We start from the raw sequence: 26,439 nt of genomic DNA on the forward strand, positions 1-26,439 counted from the left end.
GCATATTCCGTTTCGTTTTGACGGGTTCGACCACAGGCCCAGCGGGAACGGTGTGGGACCACGGAACCACGGTAGCGACCACGGATATGGGGTTGGTTTGGTTTTAATTCGATCGGGGACCACCGCCATCTCGCATCACTCGCTCCGGGGCCGCCTGGCTGAACGCCGGGTCCAAGGTCTTCCGATGATGGTTCGCTAGAGCAAAGATTTCAACTACGGGTGCGAAATCATTGACCGTACCTAGTTGAAGGTGAGGTTGTTGTTTTTTTTTTGTGTTCATCGTTTCGCCGTTGGAAATCCCCGTTGCTCTCCTGTGTGCGTAGAATGGATGGAAACTGATGGTGGAGCGACGGGGCAAAAAGGCACATTGCGATGTAGCACAGTTATTACTTAATTAGCGATACAAACCACTACCACCAGCAAGCAGGCAGCAGCAGCAGCAGCAGAGCTTGCGGTTGCTGGCTAGGGGCCACCCAACACAAAATGGCGCGAACATAATTTCTTTGCTGATGACGACGACGACACACGATGACAACGGTTCCGACCAAGCGTCGGAAGCTTGGTCCGCTTCCGGTATCGGTGGGAAGCGAGGTTCGATAATTGAATCAGCATCTATTAAATGGATGAGTAATGTACGTAGAAATCACGTGCTGTAAGCAGTGGGGCGTAAAGGCCCTTGGAGGCCTCTAAACTGAATAAATGTTGGAGAAATCTGCTGACTGGGACATATTCAGAACCCAAGAAGAGATATCATACGAGAGCTCTTATGGAATCCTTGTAAATGGACCCCACAGCCAGCTTATAGGAAGATACGCTAATGTCGACAGAATGATGAACAGGACTTCTTCAAACCTTAAAGCCCAAGCATCTTCTTAGTTCCTGGCTGTCCATGTTAAGGCACCGTGTCCTAGAGGTCTTTAGTCTTCTGTTTCGTATCTGGTTTGTTCAGATGGAGTATTAATGCAATATCAGTTAATTTGGAGCAAATTAGATCAAAATAATCAAGCATTTGGGCTTAAGGCTTAGCTCACAAGATCACCCCTATCCCTGAGCTAAGTTGAAGTTAGACTTGGTGATCATCACAATATCTTTCCCGATTTGGAGATAGATCAGAACGTCAAACAGGGACCAAATCTCTGATATCCGACAGTCTAGGTAATACCCCAAAACACACCATAAGCTTATAAGGACAAATCGTGGTCCTGGTGGCTTTACTATGCCGAATCTTGAGCTCAAGGATCAAAGCTCCAGAAGATGATATGGCAAAGAAGATCCTGGACAAGATGGGAAGCTTCCTACCATCGAGTTGAGGTCCAGTGAGGGTCCAATTAAGGTCGTCCATGCCTTTATCGTCAGTTAAGTGCCGTTAGGACTTGATCCAGGAGGTCGTCAGGAGGAAAAAAGTTTTGAAAAATTCTTCTTGGGAGTAGAAATCAAGCCATTAATTCTGTCTGGTAAAGCTTACAATCTGTAGGTAGTAAAAATGCATCAAATCCAAATACGCACATACGACGCTTTCACTTGACCTAGTTGCATGCAATCATAATAGTAGCGCAGAACATCTGTTTTTTTTCGGATTCAAGGCCTTTTTTTGCCAGATTCGCCAAACACAAACTCTTGATCGGAATTGAATTCGTTACAGACCGACACACACACACACACAAAAAAGCCTTGAATATGTAACTTTATGTACTCCTCCCTGCAAACGATACTTTCGATCTTTTCCCCAGCAAAGTACAGCAGTTGGAGCAACAGCAGATGCATCCATTGAACGGGAAAGTAAAGCTCCCGAAAGCGAACGTAGCAGAGCGGCAGAGAGAAGAAAAGAAAAAAAACTAACGCAGTGGTTTTGGAAGTAGCGAACCCAATCAATCAACCCAAGGATGCCTTTATGCCTTTATGCCAGGCCTCTATCGGTGGATGTGCGCTCGGTTCATCGGGTTTAATGAATTCCATTCAGCCAGTCGATGGTAGGCGGCGTATCCTTGCACGGCACAACGTAGAACGATGAAAGGATAAGAATTTCTATTTTTACATTGGCCTGATTGCTCGTCTTATACGGCGGTCCATCGTACAAGGTTTCCTGCAACAAAAGTACAGTGCGTATGTGTCGAAGTGTTCGGAATCTCTAGTCGTACTAACAAAATGTTGAAGTCAAAATAGTTTAAGCAATTTAAACATCTCTGTTTGACATAACTTTAAAAGAAAATTTAAAATTCGAATAGCGTAAGATACCTACCAGGCTTTCATTTTATCCGCCTGTTACTGTAGCGAATTGCGAATCTAGATGTTACCACAGCTGTTACATGGGCGGTCTACCGTTTGGATAAGACGAATCATTCAAGAATTCTTGGCCATTGAGTGCAGTCAGGTCAAGCCAGGGCGATTGGATGGTGAAAGATTGCCTTTGCCCACTCGCAGAGGATGCTGGTATGATGAATGAGTGTGAAAATTGTTTCATTTCCCACATGTTTTCAACCAGGTTTTTTTATTCACTTGCAGTTAGCTTCATTTGCATGCAGCAAGTGAGTAGCTTGTTGAATCTTGGTTTATGGGCGTTTTGCTGGTGTTTAAAGAAGGAAGATGGAAAGGATCAAGCAATGTTGTGTGAATAGTGCTTACGGAAGTGTTTCGAACTGGAGATCCGCAGGTATCACGCATTAGTTTACTAATAGATCACTTGATTGAATTAATCGTACCACTTACCGAATAATTGTGGCAAATTCAACACATCTTATGTAGGTGTCGGTGGATTTCCTATGGATGAGTGTAGGCCTATGGAAACTCTTTCGTTGTCCTCGTATTAACTTTAAGGCTTTTTTTCACATATTGAGTGATTTTAAGAATTTAAAAATATTTGTATAAAATTTTGATAGCTTCATCAATATTTGAAAGCTTATACATATTATATAGATGTAAGAAACTTTTTAATGTGCGATTTTATGTATTTAAGTAGCGTTTGGCCTTTTTCAATTTGATTAAATAAATTACTAATTAATTCGATTAAATTTTAAAATCAATGAAAATACCCTTAAAATTGTCTACATCTTTAACAAACATAATAAATTTAATCATTTGCACAAGAAAATGCACTCATAATGCAAATTCTTGTTAAGGCTCTATTTTTCCCATTCCACAGCGCATCAGCGCATTCCTTGGCAGCTTAACGCTCATCAAAAGTGTGAGCGCACCGGCACACTGCACATTGTTCGCATTGTCAATCACTGCAAATTCTATTTGCAAATGTCTAAATTAGCTGCTCGAATTGCGATGCGGCGTTGCATCGCCGGCAGACAATAGGAACCACTGTTTCGTGTGCCGCGCACAATTGGATTGGAATGAGTTTCCAATTCAATTGATATTGGCCGGCGCGTTTGCACGCACTTTGTCATCGCCGTGCGTTTTGCAATAAAGCTTTTCGTGCAAATTGCCACGAGCGGCAGCATCGCGCACCGGGTGATGGGTAATATCAACCGAAAGGCTGGATGGCTCGAGCTGACTGCTTGCTGCTGCATCAAACCTGCATAGAGTGGGTAAAGCAGCAAATAAAGCAAACCAACAAAAAACAGCCCCGCACCACAGTGTGGCACAGATGTTTGTGTCACGTTCGATTTTTTATTCGCACCATCTGAATCCGTGGTCTGGTGTATGATTTGAATGTGGCTCAGATTATAATTACGCATCGCCGTTTGATTCGCTCGTTAGATCGTTTTGTAGTGGGCCCCGTGTGCTTACCCCGGTACGCTTAATTAACACCGATTCAACCGATGCGTAATGGGATGGAAAAAGGGAAGGCCACTGTTCAATCAACAGGTTGTACCGGAAACTATCGTTCCATCGTCCGGCGTTCCCTCCCATCTGCTCCGGCGACGACGACGACGACTGCTTCGTGTCGATTGGAAGGCGCGCTTCATTGATTAATACGGTGCGCACAACACCGTCCGAAAGATCGACCGCGTTCACTTGCCCGACGTTCAATGATTGATTAAATAGCGGCTGCCCGCCATCTTCTTCCCGTCCGCCGGTGGTTCCCATGCGAAACTCCTTCGCTGGCAATCGGCCAAACGGGAGATTCGGTTCCGGCGGAGTCGAGTGTTTGCACTAAATTTCATTTCACTTCACACACCGCCATCAGCATCAATTAAGTACCGACAATTGGCAGCAGGCAAGAGAAGGGGTGGGGAGAGGCGGTGATTCTTACGGTGTGTGTGTGTGTGCAGCGTTTAGTAAAAGAGCGATTGACAATTTAATTTTGAACAAGGCGCAATTCGAATGCAGCCCGTTCGGCAGTGTGCGAGCAGATTCGATCGAGGTTGTGAGCTGATGACTTAGTGTGTAAACACAACTATTGACAGCAGACAAGAGGTGGAATGAACTGATTGATTATTCATATTTATTGCTTTAAAAGTGATTGAGTTGTTGTATTGGTGTGATTTATGGTTTGTTAAATAGCTGTAGCAGACTTTATTAGAGCACTACTGGATCTTGAACTATGAACTGTTTGGGAGCTAAAGTATGCTAGAAAAGGCTTGGAGAAAAAAGAATAAGCGAATCCTTTACACCAATTAATTACTGGAATTGGAGTAAAACCCCTGGCGAGTTTTGCGTGTTGTTGATCCATAGAAATACTCATATAAATACTTTCTCATATCAGATTTTACAATATTTAATCTATATGGGATATCCAATCGATCCTCAAAAAGATCCAAATTGCAATTAAAAATACCTAAAAATACCTGAAGAATAAAGGACTTTGCCTGAAAAATGGCCAATTCTCTCCTTGGGAGTGTATCATATTTATCTCTCATTTCGTAGTTTCACGTGGAGATGATCTTCACTGTAGTAGAAGGACACATCGAAATATTCCTTCAAATGTTCCCCAATCCTCAGCAAATTCAATTTTTTGGACGAACCTTGATAGTGCGAATAAGTCCCAATATTTTCGCTAGCAAAAGGAATAGCGGATCGCCAAAGACACGATCGCCCCGATCGCCGATGGTAAACATTGAAGAACTTGATGTCAAATGCACATGCCTATCATTGGAAAATATTTTTGATAGGCTCAGGAATCGGAAATACTATTTTGCCTTCATTTATTTGCGTTGATTGTGCCTGTTGCTCTGAGTGATCGTTGAGTGTCGTCAACAAAGCCCAATTTTGTAATATTAAGGAGCCTTTTATCCCCTTTTTTGATACGAAGTAATGATTCAGATATTAAATCATTCCTCTTCCCCAATATTTCAATATTGTTGGTGAACACTGATTCTAACGTATACAGTAAGGGGAACAGAATCACGATCCATCGACTACTCTCACATGCAACGAAGCGCATCGTAGCCCAGGCGCGCAGCACCATTCATGCAACACCGGCGATGCAATGCCAGGGTTGCGACAGTCTGCCAGCGGGAAGGGCAGACTTAGAAAAACGCAGCCAAAGAACGTGTGGAACGATCGCGGAACGACACAGGCGACAGCATGATCGTGTGTGCCTACGATAGCAACCGCTCGCTTCGCTTGCAACTGGTCCGGCCAGCAATCCAAGGCCAGTTATTTATACGCTATCGGACGGGCTAAAAATAGCTACACATTTAATAAATTATCTACTCTATTCCTGCTTCACCACACTGTCACACAACGGCGATGCAGCAGCGTTGTTTTGTTGGGGTGTGCCCCCTTACATACACTTTCGACACTTGAGCCGTTTGAGCATCGGTCGGAACCGAGAGGGAAGGTAGTGCCGCCCGAAGCGGCAGACATCTTGATTGAAGTGTAGAAGATGGAGTGTGGAGTTGTTCTACCCGTCCAAGATACTTGAGAGCCGGCTCAGCAGCGCCCGGTATGATGAACCTCCTTCGGCGGAACGTGTTCTCCAGTGCTGTGTGTGAGAGAGTGTTCACAAGAATCTCCAAACCAAGGAACGGGAAGTTGATCGCCGTAGCCAACGGGGTTTCAGCCAGACCGCGCTGAACGCCATGTTTTATGAGTCGGGTTGATAGAACCGCCCGTGCAGTAGGTGGGGAGCAGGCTTGAGCGGGTGCGTAAAAGAACGCAATGCAATGTAGTGTTCATTCGCAGCTCATCAGAATAAATTAAGAACTACTCAATAGAGTTGCGATCGTGGCGCGGGCAAGATTGAAAGTAAAGAGCCAAGTGCTGCTCGCTAGTCAGGGAGGAAATATTCTCCATCATTGGGCATCGTGTTTGTGCCAGTGTGTGTTTGAGATTTTTGGTGACGATGTATTTGAGGAAGTGAAGTCACCAGCCCGTATACCCCACAATTGAATCATCCCATGGACGCATAATAATGACATGACGACTTAATTTGTACGGTTAAAGCTATTTGGTGGCGTGTACCGGGGTTGTAGGGCTAACCTCGTTATCAATGTGTCATACTGATACCAGTCAGCGTATTTGAAGTTTCAACACGCTTTTTAATTGCACCTAACTACTACTGGTAGCCTGTATGGTTTACTCCGATTTAACACCACGATTTAATTAGTGTAGTGCGTATAGTAATCTGATCTTATCTGATCCAATTATACGTAATTGTCTGATTGTGGTGTTCTTCTGTTCGTACTGTAGATGAATGTAATCAAGCTCTTTATAACTGTATTAGTCCACCACATTTTAATTACACAGATGAAAGGATTCTTAATGCCAGAATGTATGCAATCACTTTCTGTCTAATCTTTGTTCGCTGTTTAAGTGTTTGTAATGTCAAGAGGCCTTGTGTTAGAGATTGGAGTACAAATCTCATCCGGACCGTTCCCCGGTAGTAAGGACTGAATATCGAACTACGTATAATAGTATTAAGAACTCTAGTAAGCCATCAAATGGCAGACGTGACCTGGCCTAGTAGGTGGTTAAGTCAAGGAGAAAAGGAAATTTCATGATCTGTCGGCTACTTTATCAAAACAAAGCGAACTATCCTCTCTAGGTCTTAGTTTCTCGATTGTTTAGATCTTAGCGCCTGAAAGTATGCAATTACGTTTGTTATTATAACTACAAGCTGCTTTAAAACATCATGGACATTTTTAATGAAGGAGTGTAATCTTCCTGTCTTTCTATTAAAATTTACAATCCTGCAAGTATGCATTTCCAATGAATTCTTTGTGATTTTTTAACGTTTGTCGCCTGAAAGTGGACTTTCTCGCTTAAATTATTTCGATATGTGGTCTAAACGCCCGCAAGTATGCAATCACATGTTTAAAATTCGTTCAGCAACAGATTTGATTACCTCGATCACATTTCAGCAGATTTTTTAGTGTCCTTTTGCGTTAATAAACACCCATTAAAAAGCATTTCTTTCAAACCCATAAAATAGAACGCCAGTTTTTTTAATGCTCCACTTGATGCGTTCCCAAACATGTGTGTTTGGTGTTGGTCGTACCGACTGCAATGGCGTTGAAGGAAAAAGAAAACGAAGCAATAAACGGGAAGTAAGGAGGCAAAACAACTTGATCGTACAACAACCATCTGTAACCGGGAGGCAGCCTGCTGGAAGCGTTGGGGGTTGTGAAGTGCGTCGATCTCGTCGTTCCCATCCATCATGTGTGCGCGGTGGTCTGCCTGCAACCGGTTGATCCGGTAGTCACGACCGGCGGTTTCGGTGTGGCTATTTTTAGAACGGAAAATAATATTTATTTATTTACTGATACTGTTTGTCGGTTGTGTGGTTATGCGTGTGTGTGTGTGTGTGGAGTTGTGTTGGCTGGTTTTGCGAGACCTGGAGACCTGTTGCTGGAGCGAGGGAAAATGAAAAGAAACGACCGATTTACAATATATCATCCCGCAACGACCCCGGTCCCGCGGTGGCGTCGTCGTCGTCGTCGTCCTCCTTCTCCAGTCGTGTCGTGTCCGGATGATTAACGTTTGCCGATGATGGGAATCTTTTGTTGTGCGTTTTAGTCGCTTTTTTCAGCCACGCACAAAATGGGGACATGGGGCACGCATTGTTGGTGCCGCGGGTGTGTTTGTGTGTGTGCGTACGAGCCGGTACGCACGTAGTTTGGGGGATTTTTAATGCAAAGCGCGTAAAACCTTTCGTGTCGAACGTTTTCTGGGACACTCAACAACACAATCGGAGAGGTAACATCACGGAAGGTGTGTACGGGAGCTTCAAATGACCTCATCCCCAGAACTTCTTGAACATTCTCCACTCCTTCTTTGTTGGAAAGAGTAGAATTTTGGAATATCTAACGCGTAAAACGCCTAAAATTATTCAATTATGAGATCTATAATCGTTTTTGAAGATTTTTTTTTGAAATTTGCATACTTTCAGGCGCTCGACTTCATGAAAATTCAACGGCAAAGATTAGAGAGGATTTTCAAAGACGAAAAATTCTATTTAATTTTAAAAGAAACTATTTTCGCTGTTCGTACTTCGATCCCTTCGATAACGCAAATTTCTTCTTCCCAACTCAAAGATAGACTTTGTCGGGTTGTTTGTCTGCTTGTACAGCTGCTTCAAAAAACGCAGGAACTAAACCAATATAACCAACGAATGAGAAAACCAACATACACACCTTCGTTAAGAAGCGTCACCACTAAACGCGGGCATTGGGCGATATTTTTAGCCGCGGTGGCGCACACCTTCATTTCATATTCCTGTCAACGACACGCGGGCTGGAAACCCAGAAACGGAACTTGCGCCAACAACAACCAAAACAATAGTAATGCGCATGTTTGTATGTGTGTGTGTGAGCGAGCTGGGTACGGAATTTTGTCCACAAAAGCCACTGGCGCACACTGTCGTTGCAAAAGTCAACAAGGATGTTGGGGGAAAGCTGGGTCGGCACACGGCATCGAGTGCATTAACATAGCTCGCTGGCTGGCTTTCTGGCCTAAAAGCGCAAAATGTATTGCCTGCCGATGGTGATTGATGGGTGGTTCGTGAAGAAAATCTTGATCTGTTTTGCTGTACTGTGTGTGTGTGTGGTTTGTTTCTTGTTTTGTCCGGCTTTTGATGGGGAGGGCAGACGATTGGGTAATTAGCGCGTTAGAATCGTTTAAAAAAATTAAGCTACAAATTTATTAAAAACAATGTGCAATTTGAGGTATTAGAACAAGTTTGATTGGAGGGCTTTATGTTATATCAACATCGCTTATTGTTATAAAAATATGGACAGCACACTTGTAAAAAAAGAGAAGCTTTGCGCATTAAAATGATGGGATTTTAACTTGTAAATTTCATTCGCTAAAATGCTAAACCACAAATCAAAATCAAATTACGAATGCGATCGTATTTACCCATCGAGCAGCGATACCCTTTCGTGACGTCAAAAAGTTAATGATCGCTCAGGCGGATAATTACGGAACCGGGGAAAAACCATCAAAACACCCAGTAAATTACTACCCAAACTCTTGTAGCCAAATAATTGTAGGGTTTGGAGCATTTTTATTTACGGCCAAACAATTTAAACTGAGACAATTAATTGTTTGCTTTGGTTTCCCTTTAATGGGTTTTATTTTTTTGCAACAATTTTGTCCGTCCGGTTAATTAGTTAATCAAGATAATCGGTTCAACACATGCTTGAGAGTTATTATTTATAGAGTGTCGGTGGGTTTTTTTAAACGCAATTTTTATGTTTAAAAAAGTCTTCAAAACCCTCCCCCAAAGATACACCAAAGAAGGAGAAAAGAAAACATTCCCGCTTCCCGTCAGCGACACACATACACTTGCTGCGTACCTTTACGGAAGTTAAGAAACTGGAATAAAAAACAACCGAAAAAAAACAACAACCGTAACCCCCAAATCCTCCAAGAACGAACGCGCCTTTGCGTTTGGGGATGGAAGTGTTATTTTTAAAAATCCGGTTTTGCTGCCCGATGCAACAACGTGCTCGGCAGGGCGCGCTGTTTTGGCTCCGGGCTCCCTTCGGGGCTGGTGAAGAGCAAGCAGCAGCAGTTTCCAGCGTGCTTCGAATTTTAGTGGTCATTGATGGTTGTCACCGGTGGGTACGTACGTACGTATTTGGTGGCCATGGTGCGGGCCCTCGGGTTAGCCGGCAATCGGGCAGGTTTTTTTTTAAAAGGTTGGGCGCGTTGCGAAATCCCAACCGGCGTGTTTTACAGTGTAGTGCTTAGGATTTGTGGATTTATTATATTGGGTTTTACCGTTTTTGTTTTGTAATATCTTAAGTTCCTAAATAATTTTTAAACAAATAATATTATTTGCAAATATATTTTTATTAACAAAAAACACGAACAAATATGTTTTTGTAACAAATTTTAGGAAACTATGCCATAAAGTAATCAATTATTTGCATGAAATATATAAAATAAAATTAAACAAAAACATTTTGAGCAATAACGATGAACAAAATATCTCTATTTTGTTTGGTAAAATTTAAAATTAAATCCTACAATTATTTTATAAACATCAACTGAGAATCTTAGTAAAGTTATCTAAAAATATCTAAAATTAGGTAACAAGTCATTGTCGGTTGAATGCTCACAATTCAGAATTTGATAACTGAAAGTCAACAATGTGAAGCTAAAACCATCCAACACACAACATTATGTTAATTCCATGTAATAGCGCCTGGATGTATGCAATCGGAGCTACAGTTTCGATTAGCAGAGCTCAATTAGATCGATTAGTCTACTGTTAGCGATAGCATCATGTGAATGAGATAAATTGATCATAAAAGTCACAACCCAAAACTAAAGGACATGAAAAGGCTAAAATTATCAATTTAATGTTCAAACCTTCTACAAATTAAAGATTTTGGATTTGTTTAACGTGAAAAATCATTCTTGAAATAGTATGAAAAATTTTACTTACAATTAATGCGGTTCAATTCGATATTCAACGAAAGCGATTATCAGTAAACGCTAACGAGTGAAATTTCCAAAACAAAACAACCAAAATTGTCAAACGCTTACAACGTGCAATTCCCCTACCGTGCAAACTTAATCCAACCAAATGCGAAATAAAAAAGGGACGGATTTTGTTTCCCTTGTTTTCATCGCTGCCAAGCAACGCGCTTGCCCATTGCTGCCGAAAAGATCGCGGCGTATCCGTGGGCGACCGAAAATGTGACCGGAACAAATGGTCGAAATTCGATCAGAAAGTCGGGTCAGGTTTGGCACGGCCATTAGTCGGTCCCATCCGGCCCGAACCACACGCCACGCTTTGGACGTCCGTTAATCACCGCGTTACGTGTGAATCTTTCCAGTGAAAACTGGGTACGGTGAAGGGTCAAGGTTACCGTTCCCCGGTGTTGGAATGTTGTTGTCCAACAATGTGTTTACGCTGGTCGCCGGGAATGGGTGCAGCGTGTTTGATTTTGTTTATTTTATTTGTATGTGTGTAGGTTCGAGTGTGCAGCAGTGGGTGAAAGTATTTTCCAAAACAATATTTGGACGGTTAAAATAATAATTTCGTCTTCGAAACTGCTAATTGAATAATTAAACTTGTTCCATCTAAACTTGCCAAAAACAATATTCCTATTTATTCTACATGTTCTGGAAACATTTTTGGCGGCTGCCTTTTTTCGCGCCTGTCCCGTTTCACGATTAACTTTACGGTGTTTATTTTGTTAACATGAAGAAACATAAACATCGAAATACGTTCGCTTCGTGGCGCTCGCGATACATATGAAGGTTCTAGCAGTGGAAAGTTGGTTGTTGAGATTTATTCCATGACAGCAAAGCTTTCGCCACGAGCGTGATCAACAGCGAGGGCGTTGTGGAAAGATAAATTGCCCTAAGACGGTTTATTATTCTTTACTCTTGAAGGCAGCCAGCATTCGTACGCGCCAACAATCGTCGGTTCGTCTAGGTGCGCCGTGCAAGCAAGTGCTTTGGGCCGTAGTTTTCTCCCACGAGGATTGCGAAAGGAAGGTTCAGGAAGCTTCAAAAGGATTGTGCCCGCTGCCGGGCGCTGAATGTTTGTCTAACGGCCAAATTTACATAATCGTGTCTCGGTTGTAATTGAACCTGGCCATTAATTATTAACGACGAATGTTCGGTGCGCTTCGACAAACCAGTGTACGGGAAAACAAGGGGACAAGAAAATTTGTTCGGGTTCAGCGCGTTAGGGGCGTGGGTTTGAAAAGTTTGATTTAAAAATTTGATGCTATTTGCACTTCAAAAGTGTATTGATCTTTGTGGAATCCTTTCATCGCTTAGTGTTGCCGAGTGGATCTTGTTACAGAGAGGGCTGTTTTGTTCGCCCTTTCCCTTGTTTAATCAACCACCAACCAAAGGCTCACATTTCATCGCTTGGTATTCCGCTTTAAAGTTTTATTAATCGATCGAAGGAATAAAAGCTCGAGCGCTAAGCGATGGTGAGCGATGGGATAGTACAGGCCATGCAAAAGTTTTGATTGGAGTTTTGAAGTTGGATTATTAAGTGCGCGATGGACCGTACTGCTGAGAACACCTAGCATAAGATTGAACCGGTTTGATAAATCGAGTTGAAATCTGGAAAATTGTGACTTGACTAAAGAAAAGTTAAAAAACTAATACTACAACAAATAAAACTACAAAAGTAGCATCAATCAATAATCTATCAAATTAGAATTACCACAATAAACACAAAAGTATTTTTATAGAAATTTTGCAAAATGTGAAAAAATCATAACAAAGAAACAAAACTGAATTCAGGAATAAGAAACATTACATTACAAAAGAAACACAAAGAAAATCAAACACAAATAAGTATAGTAGATAGGAAACATAAAACTTTAAGAACAAACTACAAATAAAAAGGAAAAAGCAGTGAAACTTGAGCATGAAAAAAAGTTTAATAAATAATTATCACAATTGTGACAAAACAATGAAAATTAAACAACGATATAATATATTTAAAAAAAAAAACAAAACTTAAACAAAGAACAAAAGAAGAAACAAAGCACTTCAACAGAGGACATCAACATCTGAATATAATAACAAATCTTGACATATTTTGTTAAATGACTGTCTCTGCCTTCTTTTTCTTCACCATTCTCACTCTCTCTGTCTCTCTCTGTTGCTCTCTCGCTCTCTCGCTCTCTCTCTCTTTCTCTCGCACTCGCTCTCTCTCTCTCTCTTGCTCGTAAGTTTTGAAATGGCAGATTGCTAACACTTAGCCTAGTTTATAGTTCGCGCCTTGTTGAATTTCCGTCCGATTTTGTGATGAAATATAATAAAAATTAAGAACAAATCTTTCATTAAAAGCTTCGCAAATTCTACACAATGACCACAAATCCTGTGGCTATAATTATTTAACTTACTGCTAATACACTCCACGGGTCCACGTGAAATGGTCCCTCCGTACTTATTCCACCATTTGCCAGCGAACGACATTTGATCTAATAATCACCCGGCACGTGACCCCCTAGACAGCCCGAGACAGAGTGCGGCCATGGGGTGCGAGAACATAACCGGTACATTCTGACAGTTCGTCAATCGAAGCAGCCCGGTGCAGCTGCCGTCCACCGGGACACCGAAACGTGTGCAAATGATGAACTATGATTCGCTGCAACTCCACATGTATGTTTGCACGCGTATCCATTTAGCGCTGGGTTGGAGAGGTAGGAGGGAAGATTGGGGTCGAAATTGGTTGCTGGCGTGGCGTTAGGGTTATGAGATTGGAAAACCTGTTGATTGATAAGTCAATCAGGGGTTTATGAGGGCCACAATTCCAAGGGATTACATGAAAATGGCTTGTCGAGCGAATTAATACCTACTTACGCGGCAGTTACTGTGTCAGTTTCTAGAATTAAGATAATCAAGATCTCAAGTTCACTTAATGCCACCAATCGGCAAGCACTTATCCATCAACACGAACACGGCAGCTGACGGCTGGCGAGTGTGCTGAAATGGAAACTGATTAATTAAGATTTTCACCCGAATGTGCCCGGTGGCTTCCCAGGTACTTTGAGGTGCGTTATTGTGCCTGCCGGAAAACCCCAGAATCGGTTAGCTGACTCTGCCGAGCGCGCTGACATAATTAGATGCATGAGTGAGCGAATCAAAAGCGATTTCTTCGTGGTTTGTCAGTGTGTGTTTCCAGTTTCACCGCAATGGAAGGTACGGTATCATCTGGCTCCCTGGTCCCTGGGATGATGTCGGTAGCGCCGACCTAGAATACACTTTAACTTTTCGTTTACCGGTGGATTAGGTGGAGATGCTGGAGATAGTTGGGTCGTACCTTTAGAGTACGGTGTGGGTAATGGGATAGATTATAGTAGTTAGTTCAACCACAAATCGCACACACGATGCGATGACTTTAAGGCTCCCTTTAAGCGTTACGAAACATGCCCTAACTTTGGAGCTCCTTCCTTACTAATACGATCCCTCTTTTCTTGTTCTCTCTCATCCACAGCCGGTGTTCGAAATCGGTTGGAGTCGCGCTGATCGGCCCCATTCGAGGGGGCCATGACGCGTTGGCCCGTCCTACTGCTTGCACTGCTCTCGGTGGCGTTCGGTCATGTCCCGTCGGTGGCGGCCCTGATTCCCGGCCCGAATGGTGGCGGCACCGGTATCGGTCACACGCCGGTCGGTGGTTCCGCCGGTCCCGGGAGCCCGAGCGCGGCCGAAGCGTCTGCATCCTCGGCCCTACCACTCTATCATGACCCGTATCAACCTCAGTCGCTGCTGCTTCAGCATCACTTCAATCAACTAGCATCATCGTCCACTCCACAGCAGCAGCAACAACAGCAACAACAGCAACAACAGCAACAGCAGCCAAACCACTCGTCCGGTTCGTACATAACGAAGATGCCGGAAAACTCGCCGCACCAGAAGTTCCGCAACAATCGGACGGTGCTGACGCTCGGCTATCTGACCGCGGTCAAGGGTGATCTGATCGAGAAGCAGGGCCTCACCATCTCGGGCGCCCTCACGATGGCCCTGGACGAGATCAACAACGATCCGGAGCTGCTGCCGAACGTGACGCTTGCCCTGCGGTGGAATGATACGCGCGGTGACACGGTCGTCGCCACACGTGTCATCACCGAGATGATATGTGACGGTGTGGCCGCGTTCTTCGGTCCGGAGGGTACCTGCCAGACCGAGGCGATCGTTTCGCAGAGTCGCGATATACCAATGATCTCGTATGTGAGTATTCGCGTTACAGAGGACAGCTTAAATGACTAATTTTTTGTAAGCTTCGTTTGCAGGGTTTTCAAATCGTAAAATTGAACATATAGCTCAGATGGTAACGTGAGTTACCAAACATTATTTTGACTTCTGTTCAACAAGTCTCTATTGAGCAACAGCTGCTTCTCGTTCCTACGAGCACCTAACGATCCATGCACTGGAAATTATCTTCTAGCTCGGCTCAACAATCATAATCATCTTCTCAAGTTGTAATGTTAACCTTTGCCCTCCTTACGATGGTTCGTTTGACGCTCGAACCGATCTTGCCAATCAGCCGCGTTCGCTTATCACCAACAAACCCATCGCTCCTTACCAGCTCTGCGATGTTACTTTACTCATCAAACCCCGTCGATTACGGCGACCGATAAGAGGCGAGATGCGAAAAAACAAAGCAAAAAAAATGCTCGATTTGACCTTTCTCAGCCCGTTTCGTGACGTACCGGGTGCGGCGACGATCCACATTGATGCTGTCACGAATGCAGAGCTCGCTAGAACTAACTGCAATACTGCCCCACGTCGTCCTATCTTGCATCCGATTGGCATCTTCTCTTGACCAGTTGACCTCCGGTAGCCGCCGAACGCTAACAAGCGCAACGCATGTCGAAAAGTGTCGCACGAATAATGAATAATGTAGCACTAAAAATAGCACCCCGAGATGATGTGCCCGAGTTTGTTGTTTGATCATGGGCATCACCCGGGAGAACCATCACCATCCCATTCCGGTGTTGGACTGGGTCGACGGTAAACTCGGAGTGGAACAGATGAATATTAGTTTACAGATGCAGTGGCACCGAGTGTTGTTTCATTGGGTGGGTCGTCTTCCTGCATAATTACCAGCATTCTTGAACGGGTTCGATCGTGCGATAGCGAGCTACTGCTGGACGGTAAAGACGATGCGGGGACCGTCCGTTCGGGTATGGTAATTGATGATTGCTAATTAACTCCACAATAGCAAACATCATCGTTTTCTGTTCACTGGCACTGACACATTCTGTGCTGACATCGATAGCTGACATAGATATGGAAGGGCGGGGGTGTGTTGGTGAACTTCAACCAAACACGAGTTGTGTCTTGCACAACATTTTTTTCTGTCGAACGTGGCTCTTCAGGAAGGATTAAAAGAGGTTTCTTGAACTTCAAGCGATAGCTCTTAAATTTGCGCAATAATGTAGCAGCAACAATGTCCACATTTCTTTATTTTAAATGTCATTTATATATTATGCTATAAAGCCTATTATCTGACCATTGTTGACGGTTTTTTTTAATGCCGGAGTTAGGATAGAGTTAAATATTGCTCAATCTGATATTTTAGTACCGGACTTCCCTCACGAAATCATGGTATTCTACAAGAATTTATCCTATCTATTAGCGCCGCAATGTAGGCAATTTGAGAACATCTCAAGGACTTACTAGCATAGAACTAGAAGCAATTACTAGTGTAGCTGAGACATACAATAAATTGTATGCCGACGGGGCAAACAGGGATGAATTAAAACATAAATATGTTCTACCAAAAACCCAGTCAGTTCACGCTCTTTATCGCAACTCTTCCGAGAAGCTGCTTATCAGACGCTATAACTTAGCCTACCGTAGAAGTCGTCACATCTTAACTTGGGTCTACCAAGCCTCCTCTGTCAATGTGAAAATACTTTTCGGCCAGAGTCGTACTCCTGTGCCATTTACGTCTTTTTCTTATTCTTCTTTGACCTAACGACCTCATGGTCATTGGTCATGGTCATTTCTGGCTTACTAGACTTATTAATACAGCATAGTTGTATAGTCATTCCTCAAACAATCGGGGAACGGCCCAGAAGAGATTTTAACCCCGGTCCTGTGCTTGGGTAAACAGGCACCGCAGTCGCATCTACTTTGTAAATATTTCACGGATTGGCAAAGGTTTCTAGCAACCTGTACTCTCAAATACTTCTGCTTCTTTTTCGGTGGCACTACAACCTCGAAAGGCCTCGGCCTGCCACATTTCTGGCTTTCTGTGACTTGATTTTACCCGAAGCAAGGTAGTCAGCCCTGCGTTCGGGGAGACGGTCTGTGATTTGAACCCCGGTCCCGCCGCGTGAAGACCGGCGCCGTTGTCGCCTCGGCCACCGGACCGCCCCTAGTCTCTCAAATAGTAGTCTCTCCAATACTAGATTGTGATACACGATCTACGATCCTCTAAGCACCGGCAGCTGAAGATCATATGTCCTTCAGCTTCGCTTGTGAGTACTGGGACTATAACTGTGCTCTAAAGTCCCTACACCGTCTTCTTGCGTTTGTTGTCGCTTCTGTTTTTTGATCTCAGATAGATAATGTGACTTCAAAGGTGCGATCATCTGTCTGTACATAAACGCTGGGTATGTCAGTATTTGTTTATTTCTAACTGCAAGTTTTGCGTCGCCTGTTTGATCCTTTGGTAAGCTTCTGCTACAAAAATGAGCCTAAGACCGATACTGTCTTCATCATTTTAGGCTCCAATCGCTCAGGTGTTTATTTAGGTCTTTGATTCCTCTATAACGAATGAGTTTTTTAATTCCATTTTGTTTTACCATCTTTCGTTTGCCTTATATACGATAATATTACTTTATTAGATCGAGAACATCATGTAATCTTATTATTACATGTTTGATAAAGAACATCATGCAGAAAGCAATTTTAATTGATAAACGATCCATTTAATGTTTAACCGAATGTATCGTACAAAAGTCTAACCTCACACCTATTTTCCCATTTATTTGCAGAGATGTTCCGAGCTGCAGCGTAGCTCCAAAATTCCTACCTTCGCCCGAACCGAGCCACCCGATACTCAGGTAAGTGAAAATTGGTGCTTTTAAAGTTTGCGTTTGTTTGTTTTCTTTATTTGTCGTGGACCATGGTTTCCTTTTTCACTCCTCTAACGTAAAAAGGAACGTTAATGACGGGTTTCACAACAAATATGCAATATCCATTACTGAGTGAGGGAAAGGCATAAATCGGTATTGATAGCTATACCGATAGAGAGAGAGAGAGAGAGAGAGCGGGTTGTTTGTTTATTTTTCAAACGAAAAGCGCTTTAAATCATTCCACAGCAAGGTGTGTATACGTGTGAGCTGTGTGTCGTTCTGAGTTCTTCGATGCGATTTGGTCCTAAGTAAACAAAACTTTCCAAACATGCTTCTCACCATACCTTGTTTAAGATTAAAATTAGGCAAACATGAACTCGTTGGGCTACGACAAACATGATTTTAATTGATAATCATGCAAACGTTTTGCTTCGAATCGCTGCCGTATGTTGTTCCAAACTCTCAAGAAATAGCTATTTGCCAGGGGAGGAAAAGAAACCGGCACCAAAACCAATCCCGAAACGTCAAATCAATCAAACGAATGCGTGTACTTAGCATATTGATTGATTTGCTGCCGTTTTGAAAGCCAAACGGAAGAAAACACAACGTTCGGGCACGCATCTCACCTGCATCGGAAGAAGCGAATGTAATTATGCCACTCTGTCAGCGTCGCGATGATCTGTTCACGCTTGCTGCCGACGAGCTTCCAATTTGTGCGACCGTATCCGATTCGCCTTCACCGCCCGCCACCAGTTGACTCACAGAAGCAGAGCAAATTGAAGTAAATACTACCCCGGACGCGGCAGGGCGCAAACTAATGGCGTTCAATTTCGCTGACAGATTCGCTAGCCATTCGGGGGTTCGGGGGTTTTCTTCGACCACTTGTTGTGTTGCTGCCAGTAATGCAGGGCCATCACCTGTCAGGAAATTGCTACCGTTCCTGACACGTTCTCTAAAAATAATGTTTCAGCGCGGCGTGTGATGACAGTGGCAAAATCAGTAGTTAAATGAAGCCTGGTTTGCAAATTAGCGTACCGGATTATCACTTCCGGATTGGGTTCTGAGACGGGTTAAGCTGACACCACGCGTAACAGCGTGACGGGGTCATTTTTTTCTATTGGAGCCGTCCGATCGGAAGTACTGACCGGGCAGTTTTTTTTTTTGAGCCTACACGAACGACCGTGGCTGGTGTCCGAGTACCAGGGCATGAATGGAAAAATTTGACTCCGGACGTGGAATGTGCCGTGTACGTGCGTGTCAGGTGTGTGTGTGATGGATGGATGGCACACGCGCCACTTTACGCTAAGGAGTCAAATTACTACGGAAATTGCTACTGCTTGCTTGGCGTTATATGCGCCTGCGATCAAAAAAGTGGAAAAAAGAGTTTGCTGAAAACATGCGTGTAAACTGAGCTGTGCAATATATTTATAACGACTGAGGCAAATCGTTAACGCCCCAAAAACGATGTAGAGATAGAAATCTAACTCATGGTCGATACATGATATTTAGCAAAATCGTGGTCATGCCAACAGAACTAGATTGTCTTATTACAAAATTAGGAACAAATTAAAATTAAAATTTTCTTCTTGGCCTGGCCCGACCTAACGACCTCTTATTGATACTTCATAGACTTATTAATACCTCATAGTTGGATAGTCATTCCTCACTATGGCGGAAAGTCCCAGATGGGATTTGAACCCCGGTCGTGCCGTGTGGCCAAGGTATCGCTTCTACTAGCGATTTTCTAAAGCGTGAAAATCTTGTAAGATATACGATTGATAATTTCTAATTCTTTTTCATAAATGTACGAAATGCAAAAAAACATTGAAAATTATGTTTAAAAAGCTCAATAATTAAGTATCTGTCAAAAACTTTAACCTTTTTAAGTCGCTCAAAATTTTTAATTTTTCCTTGAAAAAAAAAAGAGAAATAATACATAAAAATAGATATAATAAACAAAAACGCATGCTACTAAAATAAAATTATACAATATTACATTTTATTAACTATTTTGTTGATAGTTGGCCAGGGTATAATAAATAAAAAAGAAAATTATTTATCAGCATGTGTAATAAGTTGTATTAGATAACTCTCAGTAGAGTACAGGATACCAGGTACACAATAAGATCCTGGTCACGGCACCAAATTTCTAAATTCTCCCAACATCGCAACTTTCGCCAGATAAAATTTTATTTCGATTTGATTTAAAAAAAATTATAAAACTGTTATATAAATTGTAAAATGTTTGGTTAAAATCAGTAAAATAAATCTTAAAATAAAATATAAAAATCAAATGAATACTGCAATATAACAGAACCATTTTTTTATTTTATTGAACCCTGTAAAGCTTGAACCATGTATTATAGCACTAAAAAAGTACAAAAATAATTACGCTCTCTTCGCAGGACTAAAACATTTTGATTCCTTAAGAATAATTTGATCATTTTAATTATTTATTTATTTATTATTACGGACTGATGCCGTATTGTAAGATCATTTTAATTTATTTATTTTATTTATTTATATTTTTAGGATTACGGCTTGACGCCGTATTGTCAACACCGCATGTGTTGACTTTTACAAATTCACAAAAATTAACAAAAATTAACAAGGCATTTCCTCCCTGTTATTTGCCTTATCCCGGGCATGCTCGGTTGTGAGTGTGAGGTGGTTGCGGGGTGTGTATCCAGGTTGTTGGTGTAGATGATAGGGATGTTTGTTATCGGGATCCGGTTCTATTGCTTTTCCTATGGATGTGATGGCTGGATTTGGGGTTCTGGTGTCGAGATCATTTTAATTCTTAAAATAAAAATTGAAATACGAACACGACCTTGCCCTACAACAGATTATTTATTAGTTGTTATATTATCCCGTGTTTTAAATGTTCTTTCGATGCTCTTTCATCTGAAGTGTATAAAGCTACCAAAAATCGGAAAGGTGACAGTATTTACAGCCCGTTTGAAGTTGGTACGTTCGTTACCGTGTGTTCACTTCAAGCACGGCTGCACTCAGCACACAGAACAGGGAAAGCATATTTATGCTCTGACACATTTGTAAATTATACCTGTCGTTGTCGAGAGCTCTAGCACCGTCACCGCTCTCTCTCTCTCTCTCTCTCTCACTCTCTCTCTCTCTCAATCTGTATACTTCTGTGCAGTTTGGGGTGAACGAGCAGCGAATGCAATTATCCCCCATGCAGTGCTTCGTTCTTTTGATGTCTGATGGAACGCGATCCTCTAAGCGCACAAATCAACGGAAATTGATTATAATATTTGTTTCATTTAAACTTTCCTCCAATCTAATTTGGTGTACACGGCTGACCGATTATACCCCACCCCCCTCCGTAATATCGCAACCGAGGTTAAGCGGACGTTTCTAACACAGGTTTCCGAATCGCTTGTCTGTCTTCGCAGGTTACCAAATCCATCATTTCCCTGCTGACCTACTACGGCTGGCGCAAGTTCTCCATCATCCACGAGCAGCTGTGGAAGAATGTGGCGACCTCGCTCGAGGCGCAGGCCACCCGCAACAACCTGTCCGTCAACCACGTCGAGATGGTGTTCGACAACTACAAGTGCTGCCAGGACGATATGGACTGCTGCCGTAGTGGATATTGGTACACGGTATTATATTATTACATAAATAATTAAATGTTGTCTAGAGCAGAACGTTTTGGGAGGTTTTTTTTTGTACAACTATCCACCACGACTCCCCACCCCAGCATGCCCCCACTGCACGTCCATCATCGCATTTGGGTTTCCGGGGTCCATCATTCTTGAATATCGATGCTTTTCCCCGGGTGTGTTTGAGAACGGTTTGACGGGCAGATCGTTTTCCCTTTCGGGGACTTTTTTTTAGGGACTAACGCACATCACAGACTGGGAATATTCTAACCCGATTAAGTATTTAGCTCACTAACCCACATCCAGACTACCAGGCGTCGTTTAAAGCGGTCTTCAAGTCTTATTAATACGCTCATCATTCACCTAAACTAAACATTTAACATCCTCCTTTCCTGTCCAGTGTATCCATTAGCGTACTGTATCGTCCACTAAATGTACTACTTGTACTACACATGTGCCTGTTCCCGTTCCACTTGTTTCAATATGGTTTTTTTTCTTCTTTCCCCTTTTCTTGCATCCGCAGGTCATACAGAAAACGATGAACCGGACGCGAATCTATGTGTTTCTCGGCAACAGCAATCAGCTCGTTGACATGATGGCCACCATGGACGGTATGCAGCTCTTTGCCAAGGGCGAATATCTCGTAATATCCGCCGACATGATGACTTATTCGCCGAAGTAAGTACAATGTGTGTGTGTGTGTGTCTGTGGTTTTTGTTTGTTCCGCGTGCCGTTTTTTTCCTTTTCTTGTCTGCACTCACTTGCGTAAATGTGGAGCATAGTGCAAACATTCCGAACATATTCAGCGAAAAGGCGGTAGGATGTTATTAAATTTCCAAAAAGGGGCACACAATCTTTTATTTGTCTTTACTTTATCCAACCGAGAAAAAGCTGATAGGCTCATCGAGCAGCAGTGTCCGGTTTGAATTTCGCGCTTTCGGGCTCGGTGCTCTGTTCTCGTTTGCACACTCTCTTTCGCTGGAATTGGGTTTCTTAAGTGAAAAAAGCCGACTGGAAAGAGCCAGCATGTTCCTTCTAGTGAGTGCGCTGCACTCTGATTTCAACTTGAAACATTTTTCAACTTTCCAAACCCTCGAGACCTTTCGGCCATTTCATTTTAAAATCAATTTAGTTCCAAACATCCTTACGGTTTTATATTTCCCGTTTAGTTCACGAACGTTAAGAGGAATCTTGAAGAATTTAATTTATTAGAAATAGTGTAAGCGATAGAGAGCGTAGCATTAAGGAAGTCAGTATGGTAACAGGTTTGTAAATTATATAAAACATATCAAACATATTGATGGATTCGAAGGCATAAATCCTGGCATATCCCAAACAAAATTAAACAGTTAAAAAATTCCATATAATGCAATTGTTGAATCATGTAGGGGAATTTTTGAAATGATTAGCCAAATATAGCAAGCTTGTTTTGAAACTTTGCAATCATAAAATGGAATCTTCTATCCATTTCATCCATCCTTTTAAACACTCTTCTCTTATCTGTTTTTTTTTTTTTTTGTTAATGTTTTTCTCCTCTCTCTCTTTCACTCTCCACACACAGATTGTCGAACAAGTACCTGTGGCGGGTGGAAAAGCCACCGAACGTGCGTACCTGCCAGGATTTGCCGGGTGACTTTGAGCGACGGAGCCGCAGCTTGCTGGTAGTGGTCGCCTCCGAACCGTTGCCAACGTTTGTCAATTTCACGCACAAAGTGCGCGAGTACACGCAGAAGGAACCGTTCTTCTTTAAGCAACCGTCGCTGTTTCATCAGTTTGTGAAGGTTAATTTTTTTCCCTTTTTTTCAAATTTGCTTCAAATAACACCCGGATACACAAAAAAAAAAACTTTTCCACAAAACTGCCTTGCAAAAAAAAGGGTCATTCTTGTTCTTGAGCACATTGCATACCTTCAGGCGTTTGAACGACGCTTTCGGTACGAGAATGCTCGTTTTTTTTTGGGCAGATCAAAGCAATCCTTTGTTTCGTCCCCTTTCGCTCATCGCACCAGCATTAGTAGCATATTTACGCCCATTTGTAACGTTTCTTTTGTATATTTACACACACACACACAGTACGTGTCGATCTATGCCGCCTATCTGTACGATTCGGTGAAGCTGTACGCGTGGGCCCTGGACAAGCTGCTGAAGGAGGAACAGCTGCACCGGCCGTTGACGAGCGACGTGATACGGGAGGTGGCCAGCAACGGTACCAAGATCATTGCCACCATCATCAACAACCGAACGTACCACAGTGAGTGTGGTGGGGACACCATCGCACATGTGTCCCTGAGTCGATATCAGTACGTTCGAACATGATGTTCACGCGGTGTGTTTTTTTTTCTCTGCTTGGTTCGCGTACTTGCAGGCGTTGCTGGGGCGACAATTAAAATCGATGACTATGGCGATTCGGAGGGCAACTTTTCGGTGCTGGCACTCAAGCGGGAGAACTATTCGGAGGCGAACTTTTCCTGCGAGTTCCAGATGCGTCCGGTGGCACACTTTCAGATGCGACAGCCGCAACACCTCAACGACACGAACCAGCATCGAAACGATGAAATTCCAGTGAGTGAGTCGTGATTGTTTCCGTACTTGTAACACACAAACACACCCGGACACACACTACCTTCCACTGTCCACATCCCTCCTCACATCAGCTCCCTCTTTCCTTCCCTCCATGGAAGCTCACTTGCTGTAGAATCCCAAATTCGTCAGAAAGCCGAAATCCAGTCCAAATTATTTTAAAACGAACGAATCAGAATCTGTAGAGAGCGTGTTCATCGGGAAAGGATGCGAGCGTTTGTGTTATTCGATTTAAAATAATGTATGCGAGGCTCTGGTTCGACTGCTCGAACCTGTCCGGACCCAAATTTATTGTGAGATACATACGGAGGATCCCAAAACTCGTGGGCTGCAACACGAGCTCTATTTGTTTTGGCACGTGGGATGGGTGTTAAATATTGCTGTAAGATACAGTGCTTTGCATATTTAAACGAACCTTAATTTAGCAACTGAGAAGGATAGCTTACTCCCTCCGTACCGTGTCCGTTTCCTACTAGAAGGCAGCAAATTAATTGTATTTTTAAGTTTAATTGATATGCTACGAGAGCGGACAATGAATGATCGGGATGTACAAACTCAACAAACTTGCTCAAATGCAGCACGGAAACAAGCATTTAATTTAGCACTACAACCCCCGACGGATGAAAGTGAAAAATTGGTGAGGCCTGGACATGAAGCAGGATAATGAATTTAGTTCCCTTGTTTCGGCTAGCAATTTGCTGTGGGCTTTTGTATGTGTGTGTTCTGAGCTTGCTGCGGACAGCTGGTTCTAATTAAAAGTGGCATATTGTAACGAATGGAGCACCGGAGCTACAAATCCCAAGGCTGGACATTGTCGGTCCGGAGCCTAATATATAAAGCAGCTAGTTTATGTTGTACTGCACCACAACACACAAGGACCTGATTGGCGGGTAAAAGCTTCCTGGGGTTTTTTTTTTTTTGTAACTATGTGCTGAGTGTTGGCCTGCTGGGATATTGGCTGGTAATCTTGCCCTGTACTCAGCAGGAAGCTCGTGGTCGAGTGCACCAAAAGACAACCGACGGTGCGAGAACAAACAGAAGAAAAGGCCTCAATAGTGACTCAATCAGTGATTCAGCCTCAGACCAGCCGTTACTTCCGCTCCCGCCCGGAAGCATATCCTTAAGCAGGCAACAAAAGAGCGTACTGAGCATATCTTTAGTTCTACCAGCGACAAAGTTGATCGCCGCCACAGGATCGGGACAATCGGATCCCTAGAATGGACTGCCGAATGTAAATGATTACGGTTACCCGCTGCTCAATGGCATTCAATCATCATGGTACGGTGGACCGTCGTCCTGACGAAACCCTGAAGGATTATCAATTATTTTTAACTCCAGCGCTCGGAGCAGCACTCAGTAACGAGCTTTGCATTGTCCGAATCGGTTTCCACCGGTCAGATTTGTTCCGGGGGAGTTTTTTTTTTCTCCCATTCAATTCATTCCCTTCCGGGAGCGGATAGTTAAGCTTCCCATTGTTCCTTCGCATCACGCGCAATCAAACGGGTCGTGTTTTGTGTATACGGTGGTTGGCGTAGATATTATGGGTAGGTTAGGAGCAAAAAATCAAAAACAAAAATCGAAAAGATCCATTCAAATCGAACGCTTTCCGTTCGGTCACTGTCATTTGTTCTGTGCTGCTGCTCTAGTGACGTACAGATATCTTTCGTAGCTTTTCGTGCTGGAAATTCTGCACGTCATAAATAAATACTTCCCCCGTTCCTGCCTTATTCCTGCTTTCCCACCCCCTTCGCTCAAGCATAGCTCACAAAAAAACCCATCATCGCTCTAACATCGTACCGTCGTCGTTGCAGGAGTTTAAACTGTCCAAGGTTGGCAATGCGATCGACTGGCCCGGTTCGGACCGGCCGATGGACGAACCGTCCTGCGGTTTCATGAACGAGCACTGCATGAAGGATGACACCCATATCATGTCGATGGTGGTGGCGGGCGTGCTCGCCCTCATACTGTTCTGTGCCGGCGTCATCACGATGAGCATCTATCGCAAATGGAAAATCGAGCTCGAAATCGAGGGTCTGCTGTGGAAGATCGATCCGGGTGACATCAAGGGCTACTTCAACACGGAAATTGTGTCCTCGCCGAGCAAGGTAGGTGTTTTGGAGGGGGGCAAATGGATTTCCGGTGCCGATGTCGCTTACATTAGCTATTATTAAAAATCATGCATGGAGCTGATTTTTTGAAGTCGCCATTGAGGATGGAATGTCACTGCCTTTACGAGATCTTTATGTATTGTCTGTTAGCTTTCGGAGGGTCTATTTTCTTGGAAATCAAATCTGGATTTGTCCAGTTATTGAATGTAGTACATTGAGAATT

At 43.1% G+C, this 26,439-nt stretch overlaps 1 protein-coding gene across 10 annotated transcripts in view; it reads left to right on the top strand.

Moving 5' to 3' along the window:
• LOC118504052 (receptor-type guanylate cyclase Gyc76C-like) overlaps window positions 1-26,439 on the top strand; it is a 64,858-nt gene that overhangs the window by 32,448 nt on the left and 5,971 nt on the right. For all 10 annotated transcript variants that reach the window (XM_036038070.1, XM_036038076.1, XM_036038075.1 and 7 more), the window contains exons 3-10: window positions 14,315-15,048; window positions 17,826-17,894; window positions 21,320-21,529; window positions 22,053-22,207; window positions 23,091-23,310; window positions 23,602-23,779; window positions 23,894-24,090; window positions 25,920-26,213. In XM_036038070.1, coding sequence (XP_035893963.1) covers window positions 14,368-15,048; window positions 17,826-17,894; window positions 21,320-21,529; window positions 22,053-22,207; window positions 23,091-23,310; window positions 23,602-23,779; window positions 23,894-24,090; window positions 25,920-26,213 — 2,004 coding nt within the window. In that variant the 5' untranslated portion in view covers window positions 14,315-14,367. The remainder of the gene's footprint in view (window positions 1-14,314; window positions 15,049-17,825; window positions 17,895-21,319; window positions 21,530-22,052; window positions 22,208-23,090; window positions 23,311-23,601; window positions 23,780-23,893; window positions 24,091-25,919; window positions 26,214-26,439) is intronic.

This window comes from Anopheles stephensi, chromosome 2 (assembly GCF_013141755.1).
Source record: "Anopheles stephensi strain Indian chromosome 2, UCI_ANSTEP_V1.0, whole genome shotgun sequence".
Lineage (NCBI taxonomy): Eukaryota > Metazoa > Arthropoda > Insecta > Diptera > Culicidae > Anopheles > Anopheles stephensi.